This window comes from Ahaetulla prasina, chromosome 2, assembly GCF_028640845.1.
Source record: "Ahaetulla prasina isolate Xishuangbanna chromosome 2, ASM2864084v1, whole genome shotgun sequence".
Classification (NCBI taxonomy): domain Eukaryota; kingdom Metazoa; phylum Chordata; class Lepidosauria; order Squamata; family Colubridae; genus Ahaetulla; species Ahaetulla prasina.
The window spans coordinates 5061943-5083251 of NC_080540.1; the positions used below are offsets into that span (position 1 = coordinate 5061943).

General features: G+C 44.9%; 3 protein-coding genes and 1 long non-coding RNA gene across 5 annotated transcripts; all 4 read left to right on the forward strand.

Moving 5' to 3' along the window:
* Positions 1-1739: 1739 nt before the first annotated feature.
* Positions 1740-6848, forward strand: LOC131192854 (uncharacterized). Its single transcript, XR_009153796.1, has 3 exons — positions 1740-1875; positions 3277-3517; positions 6321-6848. It is a non-coding gene; the product is annotated as an uncharacterized LOC131192854 (long non-coding RNA).
* A 196-nt stretch (positions 6849-7044) lies between these two features.
* Positions 7045-8927, forward strand: LOC131189507 (zinc finger protein 665-like). Its single transcript, XM_058165612.1, has 2 exons — positions 7045-7059; positions 7308-8927. The coding sequence occupies exons 1-2, from the start codon at positions 7045-7047 to the stop codon at positions 8925-8927; spliced, it is 1635 nt and encodes a 544-aa protein (XP_058021595.1).
* An 81-nt stretch (positions 8928-9008) lies between these two features.
* LOC131189508 (zinc finger protein 501-like) lies at positions 9009-10884 on the forward strand. Its single transcript, XM_058165613.1, has one exon. It carries the CDS (start codon positions 9009-9011, stop codon positions 10338-10340), a length of 1332 nt encoding a protein of 443 aa, XP_058021596.1. The 3' UTR covers positions 10341-10884.
* Positions 10885-13666: 2782 nt separating this feature from the next.
* Positions 13667-19990, forward strand: LOC131192772 (zinc finger protein OZF-like). Of its 2 annotated transcripts, none has more exons than XM_058172274.1 (3): positions 13667-13802; positions 15364-15591; positions 17885-19990. In XM_058172274.1, the coding sequence occupies exon 3, from the start codon at positions 17973-17975 to the stop codon at positions 19290-19292; it is 1320 nt and encodes a 439-aa protein (XP_058028257.1). In that variant the 5' UTR covers positions 13667-13802; positions 15364-15591; positions 17885-17972; the 3' UTR covers positions 19293-19990. The 2 variants fall into 2 exon arrangements, with proteins under 2 accessions (XP_058028257.1, XP_058028258.1); XM_058172275.1 differs by having other exon boundaries at positions 17888-19990.
* The last annotated feature ends 1319 nt before the right edge of the window (positions 19991-21309 follow it).

Consider the following 21309-nt stretch of genomic DNA (forward strand, 5'->3'; position numbering starts at 1 on the left):
GCACGCCCAAGTTGCGCACCCTTTCCATCGGGGCCAATGACTCACCCCGAACAGTCAGCCGTAGCTGCAACTGACTGAACCGGGACGCCGGCATCCACAGCCACTCCGTCTTGTGGGGATTGAGCTTGAGCCTGTTTCTCCCCATCCAGACCTGTACGGCTTCCAGACATCGGGACAGCACTTCGACCGCTTTGTTGGGGTGGTCTGGGGTGGAAAAGTGAACAAGGGTCCTGCCAGCCACACTGACCTGGAACAAGTTCTGGACTTTAACGTGGATTTGGATCCTTACATTTCTCCTTCTTGAAGAGGGAATGATTTTTATAAAAATGAACAGTCCTCAGACATGCATGTGTGGCTGTATGGACACTGGTCTATGTCTCTGTACGTCTATATTCTCAACCTTGACAACTTTAAGCTGAGCATGAATTCTGGGAGCTGAAGTCCCCCCATCTTAAAAGATGACCATTCCCAATCAACACCCAGGACATCCAGTATGGCCTAGTGGTTAAAGGCCCTTCCTTAGAAAGCCTGAGGCCATGGGTTCCAATCCCGCCTTGGCCTTCAAAGCCAGCTGGGCGACCTTGGGCCAGTCACTCTCTCAGCCCAGCCCGCTTCACAGGGTTGTTGTGAGGAAAATAGGTGAAGGAAGATGTGTGGGATATGTTCCCTGCCTCGACTTATTTGTAAAAATAATAAAGGCGGATATAAGTAAAAACAAAAAATGAAATCGTTTCTCTTATGCAGTGGCTTGGCAATATTTTCAGCCTTATTTCCCCTGTTGCATTGTACAGAATTCCTCAAGAGAAAAACCTCAAAGGGGCTTCTCTGTGCTGGGCTTCATGCAAGCTCACACGAACACACTGGAGCAGCAGCTTCCACCATGCAGGGAACCCTCTTTCCATGGGCAGAGGAACCCTCTACACGGATGCCCAGGGAGGAACAGATAAGGTTTTGGAGCACGTGGTCTTGGCTGGGAGGGGAGCTGCAGGGAGAAGGAGGAGCTGAAAGATGGAGCGTAAAAATAGAAAAATCATTTCTATTTTGCAGTTTCTACTATTTCTACTTTCAGCCTTGTTTCCCTGTTGTATTGTGCTGCCTCTATGGGAACAAGCATGAGATCTGGGCTGCTCCCCCAAACTCTGTCGGGGTGTGTGTGTGTGTCTCTGGGGATTTGGAACCCAAAGAATGGGAGAAGACCCACCCAGGCTCAGAGACCCCCACCCAATTTTCATTCTCACGATGGAGGGTCATCGTGTAACCTCTGTACCAATGGCTGTTAGAGATCAGTGTAAGATTTGATGACAGCTGAACTAAAAGTTCCTGGGAGTGAAAATAAATATTATCCTACCTGGATAATAAATAAATAAATAAATATTAACCATTTATTAACCAGGTAGGAAGGAACACCAAAAAAAGGAAAAAATACAAAAAAAACCCCGGTAACTGAAGATTACTGGCACTTTGAACGGAGATCCTCAAGAGAAAAACCTCAAAGGGGCTTCTCTGTGCCGGGCTTCATGCAAGCTCACACAGACACACTGGAGCAGGAGGGGCAGCCCCGCTTCCACCGTGCAGGGGAACTTTCTTTCCATGGGCAGAGGAACCCTCGACACCGATGCTCATCGGAGGAACAGGGCAGCTTTCCTGGCCGGTGGGGGGGGGGGAACTGAGAGGGAGGGAGGGCGGGGAGAAGAGGCTGCTAAGGGGCGGGGCTGCAGGGAGGGAGCGGAGCCCCAGATGAGCGCAGGAGACCCGTGCCCACTTCTCTCTGCTCTCACTGCCTGGATCTCCGCTTCCCTCCGCGTGTCCCGCTTCGCCCTGGGAGGATCGTCGGTGGATCCCTCGGGAGAGCTTTCTGGATTACGCTGGCGTCAGGTGGGGCTGCTCTCCCTCCGGCTTCCAAGCCGCCGTTCCTCCCAGGAGATCTTCCCCCGTCAGGAGGAAGGGAGCTGCGGATCCCGCTCTTCGGCTTGCCGGGGTTTCCTCGGGGAGATCCGGCTCTGGCGTTGCCTGCAGGGAGTGGATCCCTCTCTTCCCTCGGGGGGGGGGGGGAAATAGAAGGGTGGATCTGCCCCCTCCTTGCCCGGCCAAGGCTCCCCGGTGGGACTCTGGGTGGATCCAGGAAGGAACTTTTGAGGAGGTTACTTTCAGAAGGTCTCTCTGTGGTCCGTTTGAACAGGAAGCCTCTAAACATTAAGGGGCGTGCATAAGAGCACAAAAGTGTCTACCCTTCCTGTCCTATTGTTCCCTTTATTATATCAAATTAATATAGCTGATGCATATTCTTTACTTTATATATATGTATTTTCCTCATGATATGTTTTTTTTACTTATGACAATTTTTGTGTATACTGTTGTGACAAAATGAAATAAAAAAAAAACATCTGTTTCCCTCAAGTGCAGTTGCAAAAACGGAGCAAACGGAGCTTTAAAAGGTGTTTTGAGATATGCCAGGTGGATTTAACACAGACTGACCTCAGGGCAATGGGGAGGTTGGGATGTGGCATCGCCTCCTAGGTGGATGTTTTAGAATCCACAAACTCTTAAGGAAGTTTGGGGGCTGATCTCCTGAGCAGCTCCTAGAACAAGCTGATGGCCAGAAGGTTGCCTTGCGTGATTTTCAAACGCCTGTCCAAAGTAGCTTTGAGTCTGTGATGTCCTCCTGGCTACTTTCCATCTCAACCAGTGGCAAACGTGGCTGATCAATAAGCAGCCAAGACAGTGAAGACCTTCCGTTTCTTTTATTGCCATAAAAAGCTTTCAAAGTTGATTCTCTCCAAAGTTCATCATCTCAAATCAACCCCTTTATAAATTCCCTACAATGGCCGCCCATCTCTCCTGGTTCCCCATTGGCTCCATTCTCGCCTACCATCTTCTACATAATTCCTGCTTCCCTCCCCAAACATGCTAAATCATACATGACATGTGAAGTTGAATGAGCAGACAATCTATGCAAGGAAGGTCAATATTCAGTTGTCTCTTGACTCTTTTAGCTTCTTGTCGAGTTCCTAGTTATTTTATCGCTTCTTTAAACGATAGGGGTTTTTCTCTTCTTCCGTTTTAGTTTTGTCTTTCCTGTTTTTCAGTTGGCTTTGTTTTACCTTTAAGCCAGCTATTTCCTCTTGCAGCTACTTCCTCTTACGATTTTAACTTTTGAAGACCTTTCTCTTACTCCTATCAGTGTGACAGACCCTCCTTGGTGGGTGTTTTACAATCCACAAACTCTTAGGAAGTTTTGAGGCTCCTCTTGTGAGCCGTTTTCATTTCTCTTTGCAGGAGACCAGGAGGATGTGGCTGTGAAGTCCAGAGAGGAGAAAGAGGCGTTCTTGGATCAGAAGCCACAACATTTTGATCAGGATCCATTCTTGAAAATTTGGAAATCTTGGCCCAGTTGGAGAAGCAGCTTCCTGCACAAAGGGCCAATCGATAAAGGAGAAATCAAACTGGTCAGCAGTGAGGGTCATCCCTGGCCTTCACTCAGAAAGCTAACAGAGACCTCTTAGCCGTAACTTTAAAGGTGAGTCAATGAAACTTGGTTTGGAAAATAAGCCTTTTTAAAATCTTTATGTGGCAAAGTTATAAAATTGGGTTTTTCTGCCAAGGTGCAGAGTGAAGGCATAATTTGTTTAATCAATATTAGTTGTAAGAAGCCATTCTTGGTTGTGTTGGAGGTGGACCCTGGGCAGAAGGCCAGGGAGTGGGGGAGCCGCATCTGCTGAGTGGATGCAGCCCTGAAGCCAAAAGAGGCTGCCTGGGGACTCAAGTGGAGGTGGGGCTGCCCCGCCCAGCCTTCATCTGGTTCTGTCAATACTGACAAACTGTCTACTAAATCTGGACTCCTATTAATCTTCTCATCGTTCCCATCACCCATCTCCTTCTACTTATGACTGTAACTTTGTTGCTTGTATCCTTACCATTTATATTGATATTGATTATTTCCTGATTACTTATTTGTTCCCTATGAGTATCATTAAGTGTTGTACCTTATGATTCTTGATGAACGTATCTTTTCTTTTATGTACACTGAGAGCATATGCACCAAGAGAAATTCCTTCTGTGTCCAATCACACTTGGCCAATAAAAAATTCTATTCTATTCTATTCTATTCTATTCTATTCTATTCTATTCTATTCTATTCTATTCTATTCTATTCTATTCTATTCTATTCTATTCTATTCTTTCATGGAGAAATGTTCTCTCGGCCCAAACTGGGTCTTAGTTCAGTGATTTTATTTTAGCTATGATGTGTGCAGATTGTTCCTGTTTAGGTCTTGTCCCACAATGCACTTGGGGGTTACAGTTTAGTAAGCTGAAATTCGTAGGCCTTCTCCTAAAGCTTAAATTTTAATTGAAATTCTCTGGATCCTTTATTGGGGATCCTTTATTTGGGTCTTTTCCTTCTGAAGCTATTCAGTGAGCCCCCCCACCCGATCCCTTCAGAAAATGTAGGATTAAGTTTATCCCAGAATTTAGCCATGTCATAGATTGTTGGTTTATCTATTTTTTTCTTCTGTTGCTTTCGGGGCCAGTTGAGATAACAAAAAGGATCATTCATTTCAATTTTGAGAAGCTCTATGTAGCTTTATTTTATCTGATTAACTATGATCCTGTGCTGGCTCTCCTGGAGAAGGATGAAACGCCAAAGCGGAACCATTTCCCTCTCCTCTTTTCCTGCCTGATCTTCTGGGATCCAGTCTCTTTTAGGGTGGCCTGACTGAACTTCCCCTTCTAATATAGACAGCTTTTTGGTTGGACCTGGTTGTGTCCCACGCCCCCTCCAACGAACGGGTCAAGGAACTCTGTATCAAATGTGGCAACAAAGCCTCTGCAGCTTGCCAAATTCCTTCGAGGTTTATCAGGGCAGGCAGGAGTCCAAGTTGTGATTTCAGCGATAGAGTCTGATGTCAGCAAACTAGATGAGACTTTGCTTGACTCAAGGTTGGAATGCCAAAAGCAGGTCCTTTATATAGGCTGTGGGGTGTGGCTCCATGACTCAGCATTTATCCAGGCCTGCCCCTCCCTTCCTTCTGCTGGCGTCGCCTCTCAGATCTCCGGAAGTGAGGATCCTTCCACTTTGAATTCTCTTCAGCTGGATCTGCTGTCAGTAATTCCAGCACGTGGCTGGCTTCCTGCTCACACGCTGTAGGAGTGAAGTTTATCGGGCTTGTCTGTTCACTCCTGACATACTCTCCAGGCATGGGGCCAGGGCCGTGGGCTGGAGGCATGACAGGCCGTTCATCTTGTATTATCAGACTCGGAGTCTGATAACAGGCCCAGATAGAGACGGGAGGTACCCGGCTGAGGAGAGGAGGGAGGACGAGGCACAACAACCTGGTTGTGCTCAGGGCATCAGAAAAGCAACCTGGGGTGGCCCAGGGAATCGGCAGGCCTCTCTCCCATCCAGGTAGGAAATGCAGAGGGATGACCTCAATTCAGCCAGTCCTGTGTCTTATGCTAAACTGTGGTTTGTAGAAGAAGCCAGATGTGGCCCCGGAGGGAAACCCTTGATGGAGAAGGCAGCAGCTGCTCTGTTCCTGTTCCTTCTTGCCCAAGGCAGGTTTGGCCCTTCCTACTGAAGGACCCCTGTGGGGCAGGTAGAGAGGAGGGGGCTACTAGACTGATAGCCAAGCCTATTTCCTCCAGCACTCATTACTTCACCCACCCTCCACTTTTCATTTGACATTATTGTACCTTCATTGTGTGTCCCATGGCTTCTCATTTCATTACTTGATACCATTGTTTTTACACTTATATTCCTTTCTCCGTTTTTACTCTCAAAAGACCCCTGGAGGAGCCCCTCGGTGAGATGGGTGGCAAATAAATTTAAACCGCAAATAAATATATAGCACAAAGGAGAGTTGCATGGTCTTCCCAAGAGGAAGAGACTGAGCTGTGAAATGGATCCATGCAGGGAGAGGAAACGTGTTAAGGACACATTTCTGGGTGGCAGCAGTGACAGAGGCTGAAGTCCAGGCCTGGGGTCAGTGGCTGATGGCTGAAATGGCTGAAGGCCCCAGGCCTCCACTTAAGGCACCATCAAGGCATTTCTGCCCCATTGCAAGGTTCAGATGGGGCGACTGAGGCTTCTGGGGCGGCTGCAGCTTTGCACCCCACTGCGTGGCCTGTGCTGGACTTCCAGGGTGTCCCCCACCCCCTTCAGGTACCCCTCCACTTCTTCCCTGGGTCTCCCTTCACTTAATGACCCCCAAAAAATCCCTTTATGACCACAACAACATAAATGTTTTCCTCCTAGAGATTTTGTGACTCTCTACATTTCTGGAAAGGAAATTCTCTTTTCTGCTTGTGTTTGTTTCCAACAGCAGATAAAAGATTGCGACCAGATTTACCTGCAAGTCAACTGTCAACAGATAGTAGAAAATCAAAGCAAGGCAGCAGCCAAGAGGAAGCATGGAGCCTGGGAAGCTCTTGGATCCCCCGTCAGATACAAGCAGCACTCCACAAAATGACCAAAAACCCCATGAATGCTCAGAGTGTGGGAAATTCTTTACTCTCCAGTCCCTCCTTTTGACCCACAGGAAGGTCCATGTGGGAAGCGGATCCAGTCAAGGTTTGGAGGGCGAGAATTCCAACTCTGGAAAAGACGCCAAAGATCTCAGAAGCTCCTCCACACTAAAAACCTATAAATGTGAGGAATGTGACTTATGCTTTGGGCTAAAGTCAAACCTTCGTACACATCAGAAAATCCACACTGGAGAGAAACCTTATGAATGTCTGGAATGTGGGAAATTTTTCCGTGAAAAAGCCACTCTCATAAACCACGAGATAATTCACACAGGGGAGAAACCTTACAACTGTTGGGAATGTGGGAAGAGCTTTTCTCAGAAGTCAAGTCTTTGCCATGAGAAGTATCATGCAGGAATCAAATCTTACAAATGCTTTGAGTGTGGAAAATGTTTTACTGTGAGCTCATCACTTCAGACATGAGAAAACACACACAGGAGAAAAGAAAAATGCCCAGAATGTGGGAAATGTTTTGCTGAGTCAACCTAATTGTACATCAGAGGCTTCACACGGAGAGACCCTATGAATGCCCAGAATGTGAGCGATTGTGGATTCTTCTCAAGACACGAAAAGGCACACAGGAGAAACCCTACAAATGTGGGGAGTGTGGGAAATCATTTGATTGCCATTCCGCCTTTTGACTCACAGGAAGATCCATGTGGGAAGCGGATCCAGTCAAGGTTTGAGGGAAGAAATGCTTTCTGGAAAACTCACCAAAGATCTCAGAAAGCCCCCAACACTAAAAACTACAAATGTGAGGAATGTGACTTACGCTTTGGTAAAAGTCAAACCTTCGTACACATCAGAAAATCCACACTGGAGAGAAACCTTATGAATGTCTGGAATGTGGGAAATTTTTCCGTGAAAAAGCCACTCTCATAAACCACGAGATAATTCACACAGGGGAGAAACCTTACAACTGTTGGGAATGTGGGAAGAGCTTTTCTCAGAAGTCAAGTCTAAGGCGCCATGAGAAGTATCATGCAGGAATCAAACCTTACAAATGCTTTGAGTGTGGAAAATGTTTTACTGTGAGCTCATCACTTCAGAGGCATGAGAAAACACACACAGGGGAGAAAAACGAAAAATGCCCAGAATGTGGGAAATGTTTTGCTGATAAGTCAACCCTAATTGTACATCAGAGGCTTCACACGGGAGAGAGACCCTATGAATGCCCAGAATGTGAGAAACGATTTGTGGATTCTTCTCAACTTCGGAGACACCAGATGAGTCACACAGGGGAGAAACCCTACAAATGTGGGGAGTGTGGGAAATCATTTGATTGCCATTCCCGCCTTTTGACTCACAGGAAGATCCATGTGGGAAGCGGATCCAGTCAAGGTTTAGAGGGGAAGAAATGCTTCTCTGGAAAACTCACCAAAGATCTCAGAAAGCCCCCAACACTAAAAAACTACAAATGTGAGGAATGTGACTTACGCTTTGGTAAAAAGTCAAACCTTCGTACACATCAGAAAATCCACACTGGAGAGAAACCTTATGAATGTCTGGAATGTGGGAAATTTTTCCGTGAAAAAGCCACTCTCAGAAACCACGAGATAATTCACACAGGAGAGAAACCTTACAACTGTTGGGAATGTGGGAAGAGCTTTTCTCAGAAGTCAGGTCTAAGGCACCATGAGAAGATCCATGCAGGAATCAAACCTTACAAATGCTTTGAGTGTGGAAAATGTTTTACTGTGAGCTCATCACTTCAGAGACATGAGAAAACACACACAGGGGAGAAAAACGAAAAGTGCCCAGAATGTGGGAAATGTTTTGCTGATAAGTCAACCCTAATTGTACATCAGAGGCTTCACACGGGAGAGAGACCCTATGAATGCCCAGAATGTGAGAAACGATTTGTGGGTTCTTCTCAACTTCGGAGACACCAGATGAGTCACACAGGGGAGAAACCCTACAAATGTGTAGAGTGTGGGAAAATATTTGATTGCCAGTCCCGCCTTTTGACTCACAGGAAGATCCATGTGGGAAGCGGATCCAGTCAAGGTTTAGAGGGGAAGAAAACCTTCTCTGGAAAACACATCAAAGATCTCAGAAAGCCCCCTACACTAAAAACCTACAAATGTGAGGAATGTGACTTACGCTTTGGTCAAAAGTCATACCTTCTTACACATCAGAAAATCCACACTGGAGAGAAACCTTATCAATGTCTGGAATGTGGGAAATTTTTCCGTAGAAAAGCCCATCTCATAAACCACGAGAGAATTCACACAGGGGAGAAACCGTATAAATGTTGGGAATGTGGGAAGAGCTTTTCTCGGAACTCAAGTCTTGGGCTCCATGAGAAGATCCATGCAGGAATCAAACCTTACAAATGCTTTGAGTGTGGAAAATGTTTTACTGTGAGCTCATCACTTCAGAGGCATGAGACACACAGCGGATAAAAAAAATGCCCAGAATGTGGGAAATGTTTTGCTGATAAGTCAACCTAATTGTACATCAGAGGCTTCACACGGAGAGACCCTATGAATGCCCAGAATGTGGGAAATTTTTCCGTGAAAAACCACTCTCAGAAACCACGAGAGAATCACACAGGAGAGAAACCCCACAAATGCTCAGAGTGTGGGAAATCATTTGATTGCCATTCCCGCCTTTTGACTCACAGGAAGATCCATGTGGGAAGCGGATCCAGTCAAGGTTTAGAGGGGAAGAAATGCTTCTCTGGAAAACTCACCAAAGATCTCAGAAAGCCCCCAACACTAAAAAACTACAAATGTGAGGAATGTGACTTACGCTTTGGTAAAAAGTCAAACCTTATTACACATCAGAAAATCCACACTGGAGAGAAACCTTATCAATGTGTGGAATGTGGGAATTTTTTCCGTCAAAAAACCACTCTCAGAAACCACGAGAGAATCCACACAGGGGAGAAACCTTACAAGTGCTGGGAATGTGGAAAGAGCTTTTCTCAGAACTCAAGTCTTTGGATCCATGAGAAGACTCATGCAGGAATAAAATCTTACAAATGCTTTGAGTGTGGAAAATGTTTCATCCAGAGTTCAAGTCTTCGTAGTCATGAGAAAACACACAAAGGGGAGAAAAAGGAAAAGTGCCTCGAATGTGGGAAATGTTTTACCCAGAAATCTCATCTGATGCGACATCAAAAACTTCACACTGGAGAGAGACCCTATGAATGCCCAGAATGTGAGAAGCGATTTATGTATTCCTGTGAACTTCAGAGACACCAGGAATGGCACAAAGAAAAATTATCCTATAGATGTCGGGAGTGTGGGAAAGGTTTCATTTCGCCAGGAGTGCTTCAAATTCATCAGAGAATCCACACGGGGGAGAAACCCTACAAATGTGGGGAGTGTGGGAAATGCTTTTCCCAAAAACAACACCTTGGAAGGCATCAAAGGCTCCACACAGGAGAGAAGCCATTCAGATGTGTAGAATGTGGGAAATGTTTCACTCAAAAGGTAGACCTTTGGAGACATCTTAAAACCCACACAGGGGAGAAGCCACATCAATGCTATGAATGTGGAAGATTTTATCGTACCTCATCAGCCCTTAGAAGTCATGTGAAAATTCACACAGGGGAAAAAAACTACAAATGTATAGACTGTGGGAGAACATTTGCTCATCCATGTTCCCTTAGAAGTCACAGCCGAATCCATACAGGAGAGAAACCCCACAAATGCTCAGAGTGCGAGAAATGTTTTTCACGGAAAGATTCTCTTGTGATGCATCAGCAAATCCACACTGGAGAAAAACCCTATAAATGTTTGGAGTGTGGGAAATGTTTTGCCCAACCTTCAGCACTTCGCACGCACACTCGAAGTCACGCAGGAGAATAGCCTCACAAGTGTGCAGTGTGTGAGAAACCTTTTCCTATTTAATCAAAGCTAAAAAAGCACCACAAAGACCATAGAAGAGATAAATCTCTTCAGCTGTGAACAAACCCTTTTTTTTCAACATTCAGTTGTAAACCTTTACCAGGAACTTCACACAGTGACAGAAGGGAAATTGTACAAATATTTGATGTGGGGAAAATGTTTTTCCTAGTCAAGCGACCTTAAATCCCATCAGAGAGCACACAATGAGGCAAAAGGGCACAAGTGCTGGGAGTGTGAGGATGTTTTGCTCACAAAAGCCACATTAGTAACTTACATGTGGAGTAAATATAATGTTTTGCAGGGAACAGGAAGTCCTCAATTTAGGACCATCACTTGAAATGGATTTCTGGTCATACGATGCTACAGTTGTAAGTATTTTTGTTAATTTTTACCAGACTTTTGTTGGTCAATAAAGAGAACTCTGAAGATTTGGAGAGGAGAAAATGGGGTGAGGGTGGAATGAAGATGCATCTGTTGCTTTATTTAGTGATTAAATGTTGATGTTGAATATTTTGTGATAAAATATTGATGTTGAATAGTTGCTTTCTTACTATCTTTTTTGGAGTGATTTTTTTCACTTTGTCTTTTTCATGTTTTTATACAGACACACACATGCTTACATTGTTTCTTTGTTCGATCTGTAAATACAATCCTTAATAAAATTATTATTCAAAATAATCAAGAGGACTATTTTCAGGGTATGTCAAAAACCTCAAGATGGCAGTCAAATTGCGCCACAGTGTTTAGTCAGAATCTTGCTGGGTTTTTTTAGCTCTGTGTTTGATGCCCTTTAAAACGGACAGAACACCAGTTGTGTAGAAACAGCTGCCATTCCGATTCTTTGGGCTCCATCTCCTCCCGCTGGACACTTTTGACTTCCTGTGTGGAATTCAAAGGGGAACTTTAGGAGAAATGTCCTGGGTTGGAATTTGGATGGATCCCTGCTCTTAAGGGCAGATCATTGGTGGCCACCTACATGTGCCTGACACACCCATGATTAAATGAACCACATCTTACTGAGGACACACATCGTAGGTCACAAGAAGTGTGACTTTCCATTATGTCATCAATTTACTGAAAATTGTTAATTGATACCAAGTTAAGTTTCATGTGATCCCAAATTCAGTTACTGTGAGGCTGTTGTGTGTGCAATTAAGGCTACTGTGTTCATATTTGTGGATTTAACTATGAATTTACATTCCTTTAAGTTTATTCTGAGTCTTTACCAAAATATTGTATTATCATTTGTATATTGTGTTACATTAAATATTTTTCTTGCCTATTTCCATCAATGCAAACCCAATTTATCTCTTTTTCATAAAAATATCACTTCAGATAGTGTACATTTAATAGGATCTTTTTGTGGGATTCATAAACCTCACTAAAGGAGACCTACCTTAACTCCTCCTTTGCCTTTAACCCTGGTTAAAGACAACTCTAGCTGTTTTCCTTGGGAAGTGGTCTTTTCTCTCTTGACCCCATAGAAATCTCCTTTATGACATCCTGGCTGAGCTGGGATCTGCCAGTCTCCTATTGGCTACTTCAGGGGGGCTTCTGGCATTTCTCCATTCCCTTCAAGCACAGGGCGGGGCCCTCTGTGAAACACCTGGTTCCCCAGAGGCGCCCGGTATTCAGATGCCCCTCAATTCTGATGGAGGCTCTTTCTCTTTATGGTTTTAAGGCTCTTTGGGAAGAAGGTCCAGTTGTGGGTTACACGGAAGGTCAACTGAGGAAAATTTGCCATTTCATGTCATTTCATGCTGCATACCTCACACACACACCATGTCCTCTTTCCAGCATTCAGCTCCTCCTGCCAACAAAGGGTTTCATTATTTGTGGCCCCTCCTCTGGGGGTCTCTGCCTCTTCCTTCTCAGCTCAAGGGGAGCTGAGGCTGAGTTTGGGTATTTCCCCTGTAGCCAAGTTAGCTCATCACCTGGAGGCAGAGGCAGCCATGATATTTCCCAGGCAGTCATCATGTTTTAAGGACTGTTTGCAACTTATGCCTACATCCTTTGTCAATGGGTCAGAGCCAGACACTTCTCCCCATCTTTGTCAATGGACTCATCAACTGCAACACAATAGGACCCATCTAGCACAGAAATTCACATGACACCTAAATTACAATCCCAACAGAGTGACTTATTTGTTGGGAACACATTTCTCCATCCTTTGACTCTTCCTGCCCACCCTCTTGAGAGAAACACAACTCAAGGGGGGGACTGACAGCTTCCCAAAACCAAGAGAACCAAAGGATCCTTCCACCATTAAACCATCTTTAACACCTCCATGTTTCCAATCCGCTATCCCACTTACTGTCCCAGATATTTCCAAAGTTATCTGTAAAATATCAGGCATATTAATAGGAAAAATGAAACTTTCTGTCCAGGCAGGCAATATTTTCAGCTTGTTTCCTGTATGCCAGATGATGCTGCCTCTATGGCCGGGATGTCCAAACCAAGAAAACCAAGAGTGGTGGACTTCAACTAGAACAGACACAGCAACCTCAACTCCAATAGCTCATGCTGGCTGGGGAATTAGTATAAGCATAAGGATGAATTAAATACATAAAATGAATACAATTAAAGGGAACATGAGGACAGGGACAGTAGGCAGGCTGGTGCTCTTATGCACGCCCCTTAGATTCTGGGAGTTGAAGTCCACCACTCTTCAAGGGGCCAAGTTTGGACACCCCTGCTCTACAAGAACAAGCACAAGATCTGAGCTGTCCCCCCAAACTCTCTTCCTTCCTGTCTTGGGGTCTCTGGGGATTAGCAAAGGAATGGGAGAAGACCCACCCATGCTCAGAGATACACAAACCCCCATTTAAACTCTCAGGATGGGGGGTGCCCATGTAACCTCTGTACCAATGGCTGTTAGAGATCAGTGTAAGATCTGACTGTAGACAGCTGAATTAAAAGTTCCTGGGAGTGAAAATAAATATTTATTATCCAGGTAGGAAGGAACAACAAAAATGGAAAAAATACCAAAAAAATGGTAACTGAAGATTACTGGCACATTGAACGGAGATCCTCAAGAGAAAAACCTCAAAGGGGCTTCTCTGTGCCGGGCTTCATGCAACCTCACACAAACACACTGGAGCAGGAGGGGCAGCCCCTCTTCCACCGTGCAGGGGAACCTTTCCATGGGCAGAGGAACCCTCGACACCGATGCTCATCGGAGGAACAGGGCAGCTTTCCTGGCTGGGAGGGGAGACTGAGAGGGAGGGAGGGGGAGGAGAAGAGGCTGCTAAGGGGCGGAGCTGCAGGGAGGGGGTGGAGTCCTAGATGAGCGCAGGAGCCCCGCCCCCACTTCTCTCTGCTCTCGCTGCCTGGATCTCCGCTTCCCTCCGTGTGTCCCGCTTCGCCCTGGGAGGATCGTCGGTGGATCCCTCGGGAGAGCTTTCTGCATTACGCTCGCGTCAGGTGGGGCTGCTCTCTCTCCGGCCTCCAGGCCGCCCCTCCTTCCGGGAGATCTTCCCCCGCCAGTAGGAAGGGAGCTGCGGATCCCGCTCTTCGGCTTGCCGGGGTTTCCTCAGGGAGATCCGGTTCTGGCGTTGCCTGCAGGGAGTGGATCCCTCCCTTCCCTCCAGGGGGGCAAAGGGGCTCCATCCCCGGGCTGGATCTGCCCCCTCCTCGCCCGGCCAAGGCTCCCCGGGGGGCTCCGGGTGGATCCAGGGAGGAACTTTTGGGGAAGTTACTTTCAGAAGGTCTCTGTGTGGTCCGTTTGAACAGGAAGCCTCCGAACATCCGTTTCCCTCAAGTGCAGTTGCAATAATGGAGCAAACGTAACTTTAAAATATGTTTTGAAATGTGCAAGGTGGATTTAACACAGACTGACCTCAGGGAAATGGGGAGGCTGGGATGTGGCATCGCCTCCTTGTTGGATGTTTGAGAATCCACAAACTCTTAGGAAGTTTGGAGGCTATCTTGTGAGCAGCTCCTAGAACAAGCTGATGGCCAGAAGGTCGCCTTGTGTGGTTTTCAAACGCCTGTCCAAAGTAGCTTTGGGTCTGTGATGTCCTCCTGGCTACTTTCCATCTCAACCAGTGGCAAACGTGGCTGACCAATAAGCAGCCAAGACACAGTGAAGACCTTCCGTTTCTTTTATTGCCATAAACAGGGAGAAGCTTTCAAAGTTGATTCTCTCCAAAGTTCATCATCTCAAATCAACCCTTTTCTAAATTCCCTACAATGGCCGCCCATCTTTCCTCGTTCCCCATTGGCTGAGATACCATGAGGTTCAATTCTCGCCTACCATCTTCTACATATTTCCTGCTTCCCTCCCCAAACATGCTAAATCATACATGACATGTGAAGTTGAATGAGCAGACAATCTATGCAAGGAGGGTCAATATTCAGTTGTCTCTTGACTCTTTTAGCTTGTTGTCGAGTTCCTAGTTATTTTATCGCTTCTTTAAACCATAGGGGTTTTCCTCTTCTTCCGTTTTAGTTTTGTCTTTCCTGTTTTTCAGTTCGCTTTGTTTTATCTTTAAGCCAGGTATTTCCGCTTGCAGCTACTTCCTCTTACAATTTTAACTTTTGAAGACCTTTCTCTTACTCCTATCAGTGTGGCAGACCCTCCTTGGTGGGTGTTTTACAATCCACAAACTCTAAGGAAGTTTTGAGGCTGGTCTTGTGAGCAGCTCCCAGAACAAGCTGATGGCCAGAAGGTTGTCTTGCATGATTTTAAAATGTCTGTCCAAAGTAGCTTTGGGCCCCAGGATCTTGGTGGCCCTGCAGCCTCCCAAAAGAGGAGGAAGGAGCAACCCTTTTCTGATCTCGCTTGTCTTCCTTTGAGTTTTTCTATTCACAACTATGCATTGGTCTTTTTTGGACTTCATCCTGCTGGTTTCCTTCTTTTTGGCCCATCAAGATCTTCTTGAATCTCGATTCTATCTCCTGTTATTTTGTGTCCTCAGCAAAAAATTTATAGCTTAAGCTCAGTATTACTGTCGGCATCTGAGCTGTTTTCATTTCTCTGCAGGAGACCAGTGAACTCCAGAGAGGAGAAAGAGACATTCTTGGATCAGAAGCCACAACATTTTGATCAAGATCCATTCTTGAAAATTTGGAAATCTTGGCCCGGTTGGAGAAGCAGCTTCCTGCACAAAGGGCCAATCAATTAAGGAGAAATCAAACTGGTCAGCAGTGAGGGTCATCCCTGACCTTGACTCAGAAAGCTAACAGAGACCTCTTAGCTGTAACTTTAAAGGTGAGTCAATGAAACTTGGTTTGGAAAATAAGCCTTTTTAAAATCTTTATGTGGCAATGCGATAAAATTGGGTTTTTCTGCCAAGGTGCAGAGTGAAGGCATGATTTGTTTAATCAATATTAGTTGTAAGAAGCCACTCTTGGTTGAGTTGGAGGTGGACCCTGGGCAGAAGACCAGGAGTGGGGGAATCGCATCTGCTGAGTGGATGCAGCCCTGAAGCCGAAAGAGGCTGCCTGGGGACTCAAGTGGAGGTGCGGCTGCCCCGCCCAGCCTTCATCTGGTTTTGTCAACATTGTCAAACTATCTACTAAATCTGGACTCCTATTAATCTTCTCATCGTTCCCATCACCCATCTCCTTCCACTTATGACTGTAACTTTGTTGCTTGTATCCTTATCATTTATACTGATATTGATTGTTTCCTGATTGCTGATCTATGACTATCAAGTGTACCTTATGATTCTATAGTTTATTTTATCATTTAATTCATTGATTATATACAATTGTTTGATCACTCTATCTTCCTCTACTATTCTTTACTTTCAAACCTATCTCTTATGTTGTACCTTATGATTCTTGATGGTCTTTTCTTTTATATACACTGAGAGTGGATGCACCAAGACAAATTCCTTGTGTGTCCAATCACACTTGGCCAGTAAAAAATTCTATTCTATTCTATTCTATTCTATTCTATTCTATTCTATTCTATTCTATTCTATTCTATTCTATTCTACTCTTTCATGGGGAAATGTTCTCTCGGCCCAAACTGGGTCTTGGTTCAGTGATTCCATTTTAGCTATGATGTGTGCAGATTGTTCCTGTTTAGGCCTTGTCCCACAATGCACTTGGGGTTACAGTTTAGTAAGCTGAAATTCTTAGGCCTTCTCCTAAATTTTAAATTTTAATTGCAATTCTCTGGATCTTTTATTCGGGATCCTTTATTTGGGTCTTTTCCTTCTGAAGCTATTCAGTGAGCCCCCCACCCAACCCCTTCAGAAAATGTAGGATCAAGTTTATCCCAGGATTAAGCCATGTCACAGATTGTTGGTTTATCTATTTTTCTTCTATTGCTTTTGGGCCCAGTTGGGATAACAAACAGGATCATTCATTTCAACTTTGAGAAGGTCTATGTAGCTTTATTTTCTCTCATCAGCAATGATCCTTTTCGGGGTGCCTGTGCTGGCTCTCCTGGAGAAGGATGAAACGCCAAATCGGAGCCATTTCCCCCTCCTCTTTTCCTGCCTGATCTTCTGGGATCCAATCTCTTTTAGGGTGGCCTGACTGAACTTCCCCTTCTAATATATAAAACTTTTTGGTTGGACCTGGTTGTGCTCAAGGCATCAGACAAGCAGCCTGGGTGGCCCTAGAGATCGTGATTCTCCCATCCGGGTAGGAAATGCAGAGGGATGACCTCAATCCAGCCAGTCCTGTGTCTTGTGCTAAATTGGGGTTTGTGGAAGAAGCCAGATGTGGCCCCGGAGGGAAACTCTTGATGGAAAAGACAGCAGCTGCTCTGTCCCCCTCCCTTCTTGCCCAAGGCAGGTGTGGCCCTTCCTACTGAAGGACCCCTGTGGGGCAGGTAGAGAGGAGGGGGCTATTAGACTGATAGCCAAGCCTATTTCCTCCAGCACTCACTACTTCACCCACCCTCCATTTTTCATTTGACATTACTGTACCTTCATTGTGTGTCCCATGGCTTCTCATTTCATTACCTGGTACTGTTGTTTTTACACTTATATTCCTTTCTCCGTTTTTACTCTCATAAGATCCCTGGAGGAGCCCCTCGGTGAGATGGGTGGCAAATAAATTTAAACCACAAATAAATATATAGCACAAAGGAGAGTTGCATGGTCTTCCCAAGAGGAAGAGACTGAGCTGTGAAATGGATCCTTGCAGGGAGAGGAAACGTGTTAAGGGCACATTTCTGGGTGGCAGCAGTGACAGTGGGCTAAAGCCCAGGCCTGGGGTCAGGGGCTGATGGCTGAAGGCCCCAGGCCCCCACTTAAGGCACCATCAAGGCATTTCTGCCCCATTGCAAGGCCCAGATGGGGCGACTGAGGCTTCTGGGGCGGCTGCAGCTTTGCACCCCCCTGCGTGGCCTGTGCTGGACTTCCAGGGTATCCCCCACCCCTTCAGGCACCCCTCCACTTCTTCCCTAGGTCTCCCTTCACTTAATGACCCCCCAAAAATCACTTAATGACCACAACAACATAAATGTTTTCCTCCTAGAGATTTTGTGACTCTACATTTCTGGAAAGGAAATTCTATTCTCTGCTTGTGTTTCCTTCCAACAGCAGATAAAAGATTGCGACCAGATTTACCGGCAAGTCAACTGTCAACAGATAGTAGAAAATCAGAGCAAGGCAGCAGCCAAGAGGAAGCATGGAGCCTGGGAAGCTCTTGGATCCCCCGTCAGACACAAGCAGCACTCCACAAAACGACCAAAAATCACATGAATGCTCAGAGTGTGGGAAATCCTTTACTCTCCAGTCCCTCCTTTTGACCCATAGGAAGATCCATGTGGGAAGAGGATCCAGTCAAGGTTTAGAGCAGAACAAATCCTTCTCTGGAAAACTCACCAAAGATCTCAGAAAGCCCCCAACACTAAAAAACTACAAATGTGAGGAATGTGACTTACGCTTTGGTAAAAAGTCAAACCTTCGTACACATCGAAAAATCCACACTGGAGAGAAACCTTATCAATGTGTGGAATGTGGGAAATTTTTCCGTGAAAAAGGCACTCTCAGAAACCATGAGAGAATCCACACAGGGGAGAAACCTTACAAGTGCTGGGAATGTGGGAAGAGCTTTGCTCAGAACTCAAATCTTTGGGCCCATGAGAAGGTTCATGCAGGAATCAAATCTTACAAGTGCTTTGAGTGTGGAAAATGTTTCACTGAGAGCTCATCTCTTCGGAAACATCAGAAAACACACACGGGGGAGAAAAACGAAAAGTGCCTCGAATGTGGGAAATGTTTTACCCAGAAATCTCATCTGATGCGACATCAAAAAGGTCACACGGGAGAGAAACTCTATGAATGCCCAGAATGTGAGAAGCGATTTATGTATTCCTATGAACTTCAGAGACACCAGAAGTGGCACAAAGAAAAATTACCCTATAGATGTGGGGAGTGTGGGAAAAGTTTTATTTTCCCAGGAGAGCTTCAAATTCATCAGAGAATCCACACGGGGGAGAAACCCTACAAATGTGAGGAGTGTGGGAAATGCTTTTCCCGAAAACAAACCCTTGGAAGCCATCAGAGGCTCCACACAGGAGAGAAGCCATACAGCTGCGTAGAATGTGGGAAATGTTTCACTCAAAAGGAAAACCTTTCGACACATCATAAAACCCACACAGGGGAGAAGCCACATCAATGCAACGACTGTGGAAGGTTTTATCGTACCTCATCAGACCTTAGAAGTCATGTGAAAATTCACACAGGGGAAAAAAACTACAAATGTATAGACTGTGGGAGAACATTTGCTCATTCATGTTCCCTTAGAAAACACAGCCGAATCCATACAGGAGAGAAACCTTATAAATGCTCAGAGTGCGATAAATGTTTTTCACAGAAAGGTTCTCTTGTGTTGCATCAACGAATCCACACTGGAGAGAAACCCTGTAAATGTCTGGAGTGTGGGAAATGTTTTGCGCATCCTTCAACACTTCACGTGCATACCCGAATTCACACAGGAAAGTAGCCTCACAAGTGTGCAGAGTGTGAGAAACCTTTTCCTATTTAATCAAAGCTAAAAAGGCACCAAAAAGTCCATAGCAGAGATAAATCTCTTCAGCTGTGAACAACGTTGGAAACCCTTTTTTTACCAATATTCAGTTGGAAACCTTTACCAGGAACTTCACACAGTGACAGAAGGGAAATTGTACAAATATTTGATGTGGGGAAAATGTTTTTCCTAGTCAAGCAACCTTAAATCCCATCGGAGACCACACAATGAGGCAAAAGGGCACAGGTGCTGGGAGTGTGAGGAAGTTTTGCTCACAAAAGCCACATTAGTAATTTATGTGTGGAGTAGATATAATGTTTTGCAGGGAACAGGAAGTCCTCGACTTAGGACCATCACTTGGAATGGATTTCCGGTCATACGATGCTACAGTTTAAGTATTTTTGTTAATTTTTACCAGACTTTTGTTGGTCAATAAAGAGAACTCTGAAGATTTAGAGAGGAGAAAATGGGGTGAGGGTGGAATGAAGATGCATCTGGAGCTTTATTTAGTCATAAAATATTGATGTTGAATATGGTTGCTAAAGAGGAAGAGGATCTTACTATCTTTTTTGGAGTGATTTTTCACACATTGTCTTTTTCATGTTTTCATACAGACACAGAGATACCTATATTGTTTCTTTGTTGGATCTGTAAATACAATCCTTAATAAAATTATTATTCAAAATAATCAAGAGGACTATTTTCAGGGTATGTCAAAAACCTCAAGATGGCAGTCAAATTGCGCCACAGTGTTTAGTCAAAATCTTGCTGTTTTTTTTTAGCTCTGTGTTTGATGCCCTTTAAAACGGACAGAACACCAGTTGTGTAGAAACAGCTGCCATTCCGATTCTTTGGGCTCCATCTCCCCCCACTGGACACTTTGGACTTCCTGTGTGGAATTCAAAGGGGAACTTTAGGAGAAATGTCCTGGGTTGGAATTTGGATGGATCCCTGTTCTTAAGGGCAGATCATTGGTGGCCACCGATATGTGTCTGACACACCTGTGATTAAATGAACCGCATCTTATTTAGGACATGTAGATCACAAAATTATGACATCAATTTATTGTAAATTCTAAATTGATACCAAGCTGAGTTTCATATGACCCCGAATTCAGTTACTATGAGGCTGTTGTGTGTGCAATTAAGGCTACTGTGTTCATATTTATTATTTATTTATTTATTTATTTATTTATTTTATTAGATTTATAAACCGCCCTTCTCCCAAAGGACTCAGGGCGGTGTAGAGCCAAGGTAAAAAGAGACAATATACAGTTAAAAATAAATTTAAAAACTTATTACACAGTGTGGCCGAAATTAAAATAGTTAAAAATCTAAAAGACCCCAGTTAAAAAAGAAATTTTAAATTTTAAACTAACCAATTTAAGAAAGACCCGCACGAACAAACAAATATGTTTTCAGTTCGCGGCGAAAAGTCCGAAGGTCAGGTATTTGATGTAAACCAGGGGGAAGTTCGTTCCAAAGAGTAGGGGCCCCCACAGAGAAGGATCTTCCCCTGGGGGCCGCCAGCCGACATTGTCTGGCGGACGGCACCCCGAGAAGGCCCTCTGTGCGAGCCATGAGATAACAGCAGGTGGTCCCGTAAGTACCCAGGTCCCAAGCCATGGAGCGCTTTAAAGGTGGTAACCAAAACCTTGAAATGCACCCGAAAGGCAACAGGAAGCCAGTGCAGTCTGCGCGGAGAGGTGTCACATAGAACTCGTGAGACTCCCTCTATCACCAGCAGCTGCATTCTGGACCAACTGAAGCCTCCGAGTGCATCTCAAGGGGAGCCCCATGTAGAGAGCAATTGATACTAAGTTGAATTTCATGTAACCCCAAATTCAGTTATTGTGAGGCTGTTGTGTGTGCAGTTAAAGCTACTGTGTGCACACTTGTAGATTTAACCATAAATTTACATTCCTCTAAGTCTATTCTGACTCTTTACAGAGATATTACATTATTATTCATATATTGTGGTACATTAAATCTTT

Bases quoted from the DNA above. Each gene is read 5' to 3' on its own strand.
- LOC131189508 (XM_058165613.1), top strand. From the start codon at position 9,009: ATGAATGCCCAGAATGTGGGAAATTTTTCCGTGAAAAACCACTCTCAG.
- LOC131192772 (XM_058172274.1), top strand. From the start codon at position 17,973: ATGGAGCCTGGGAAGCTCTTGGATCCCCCGTCAGACACAAGCAGCACT.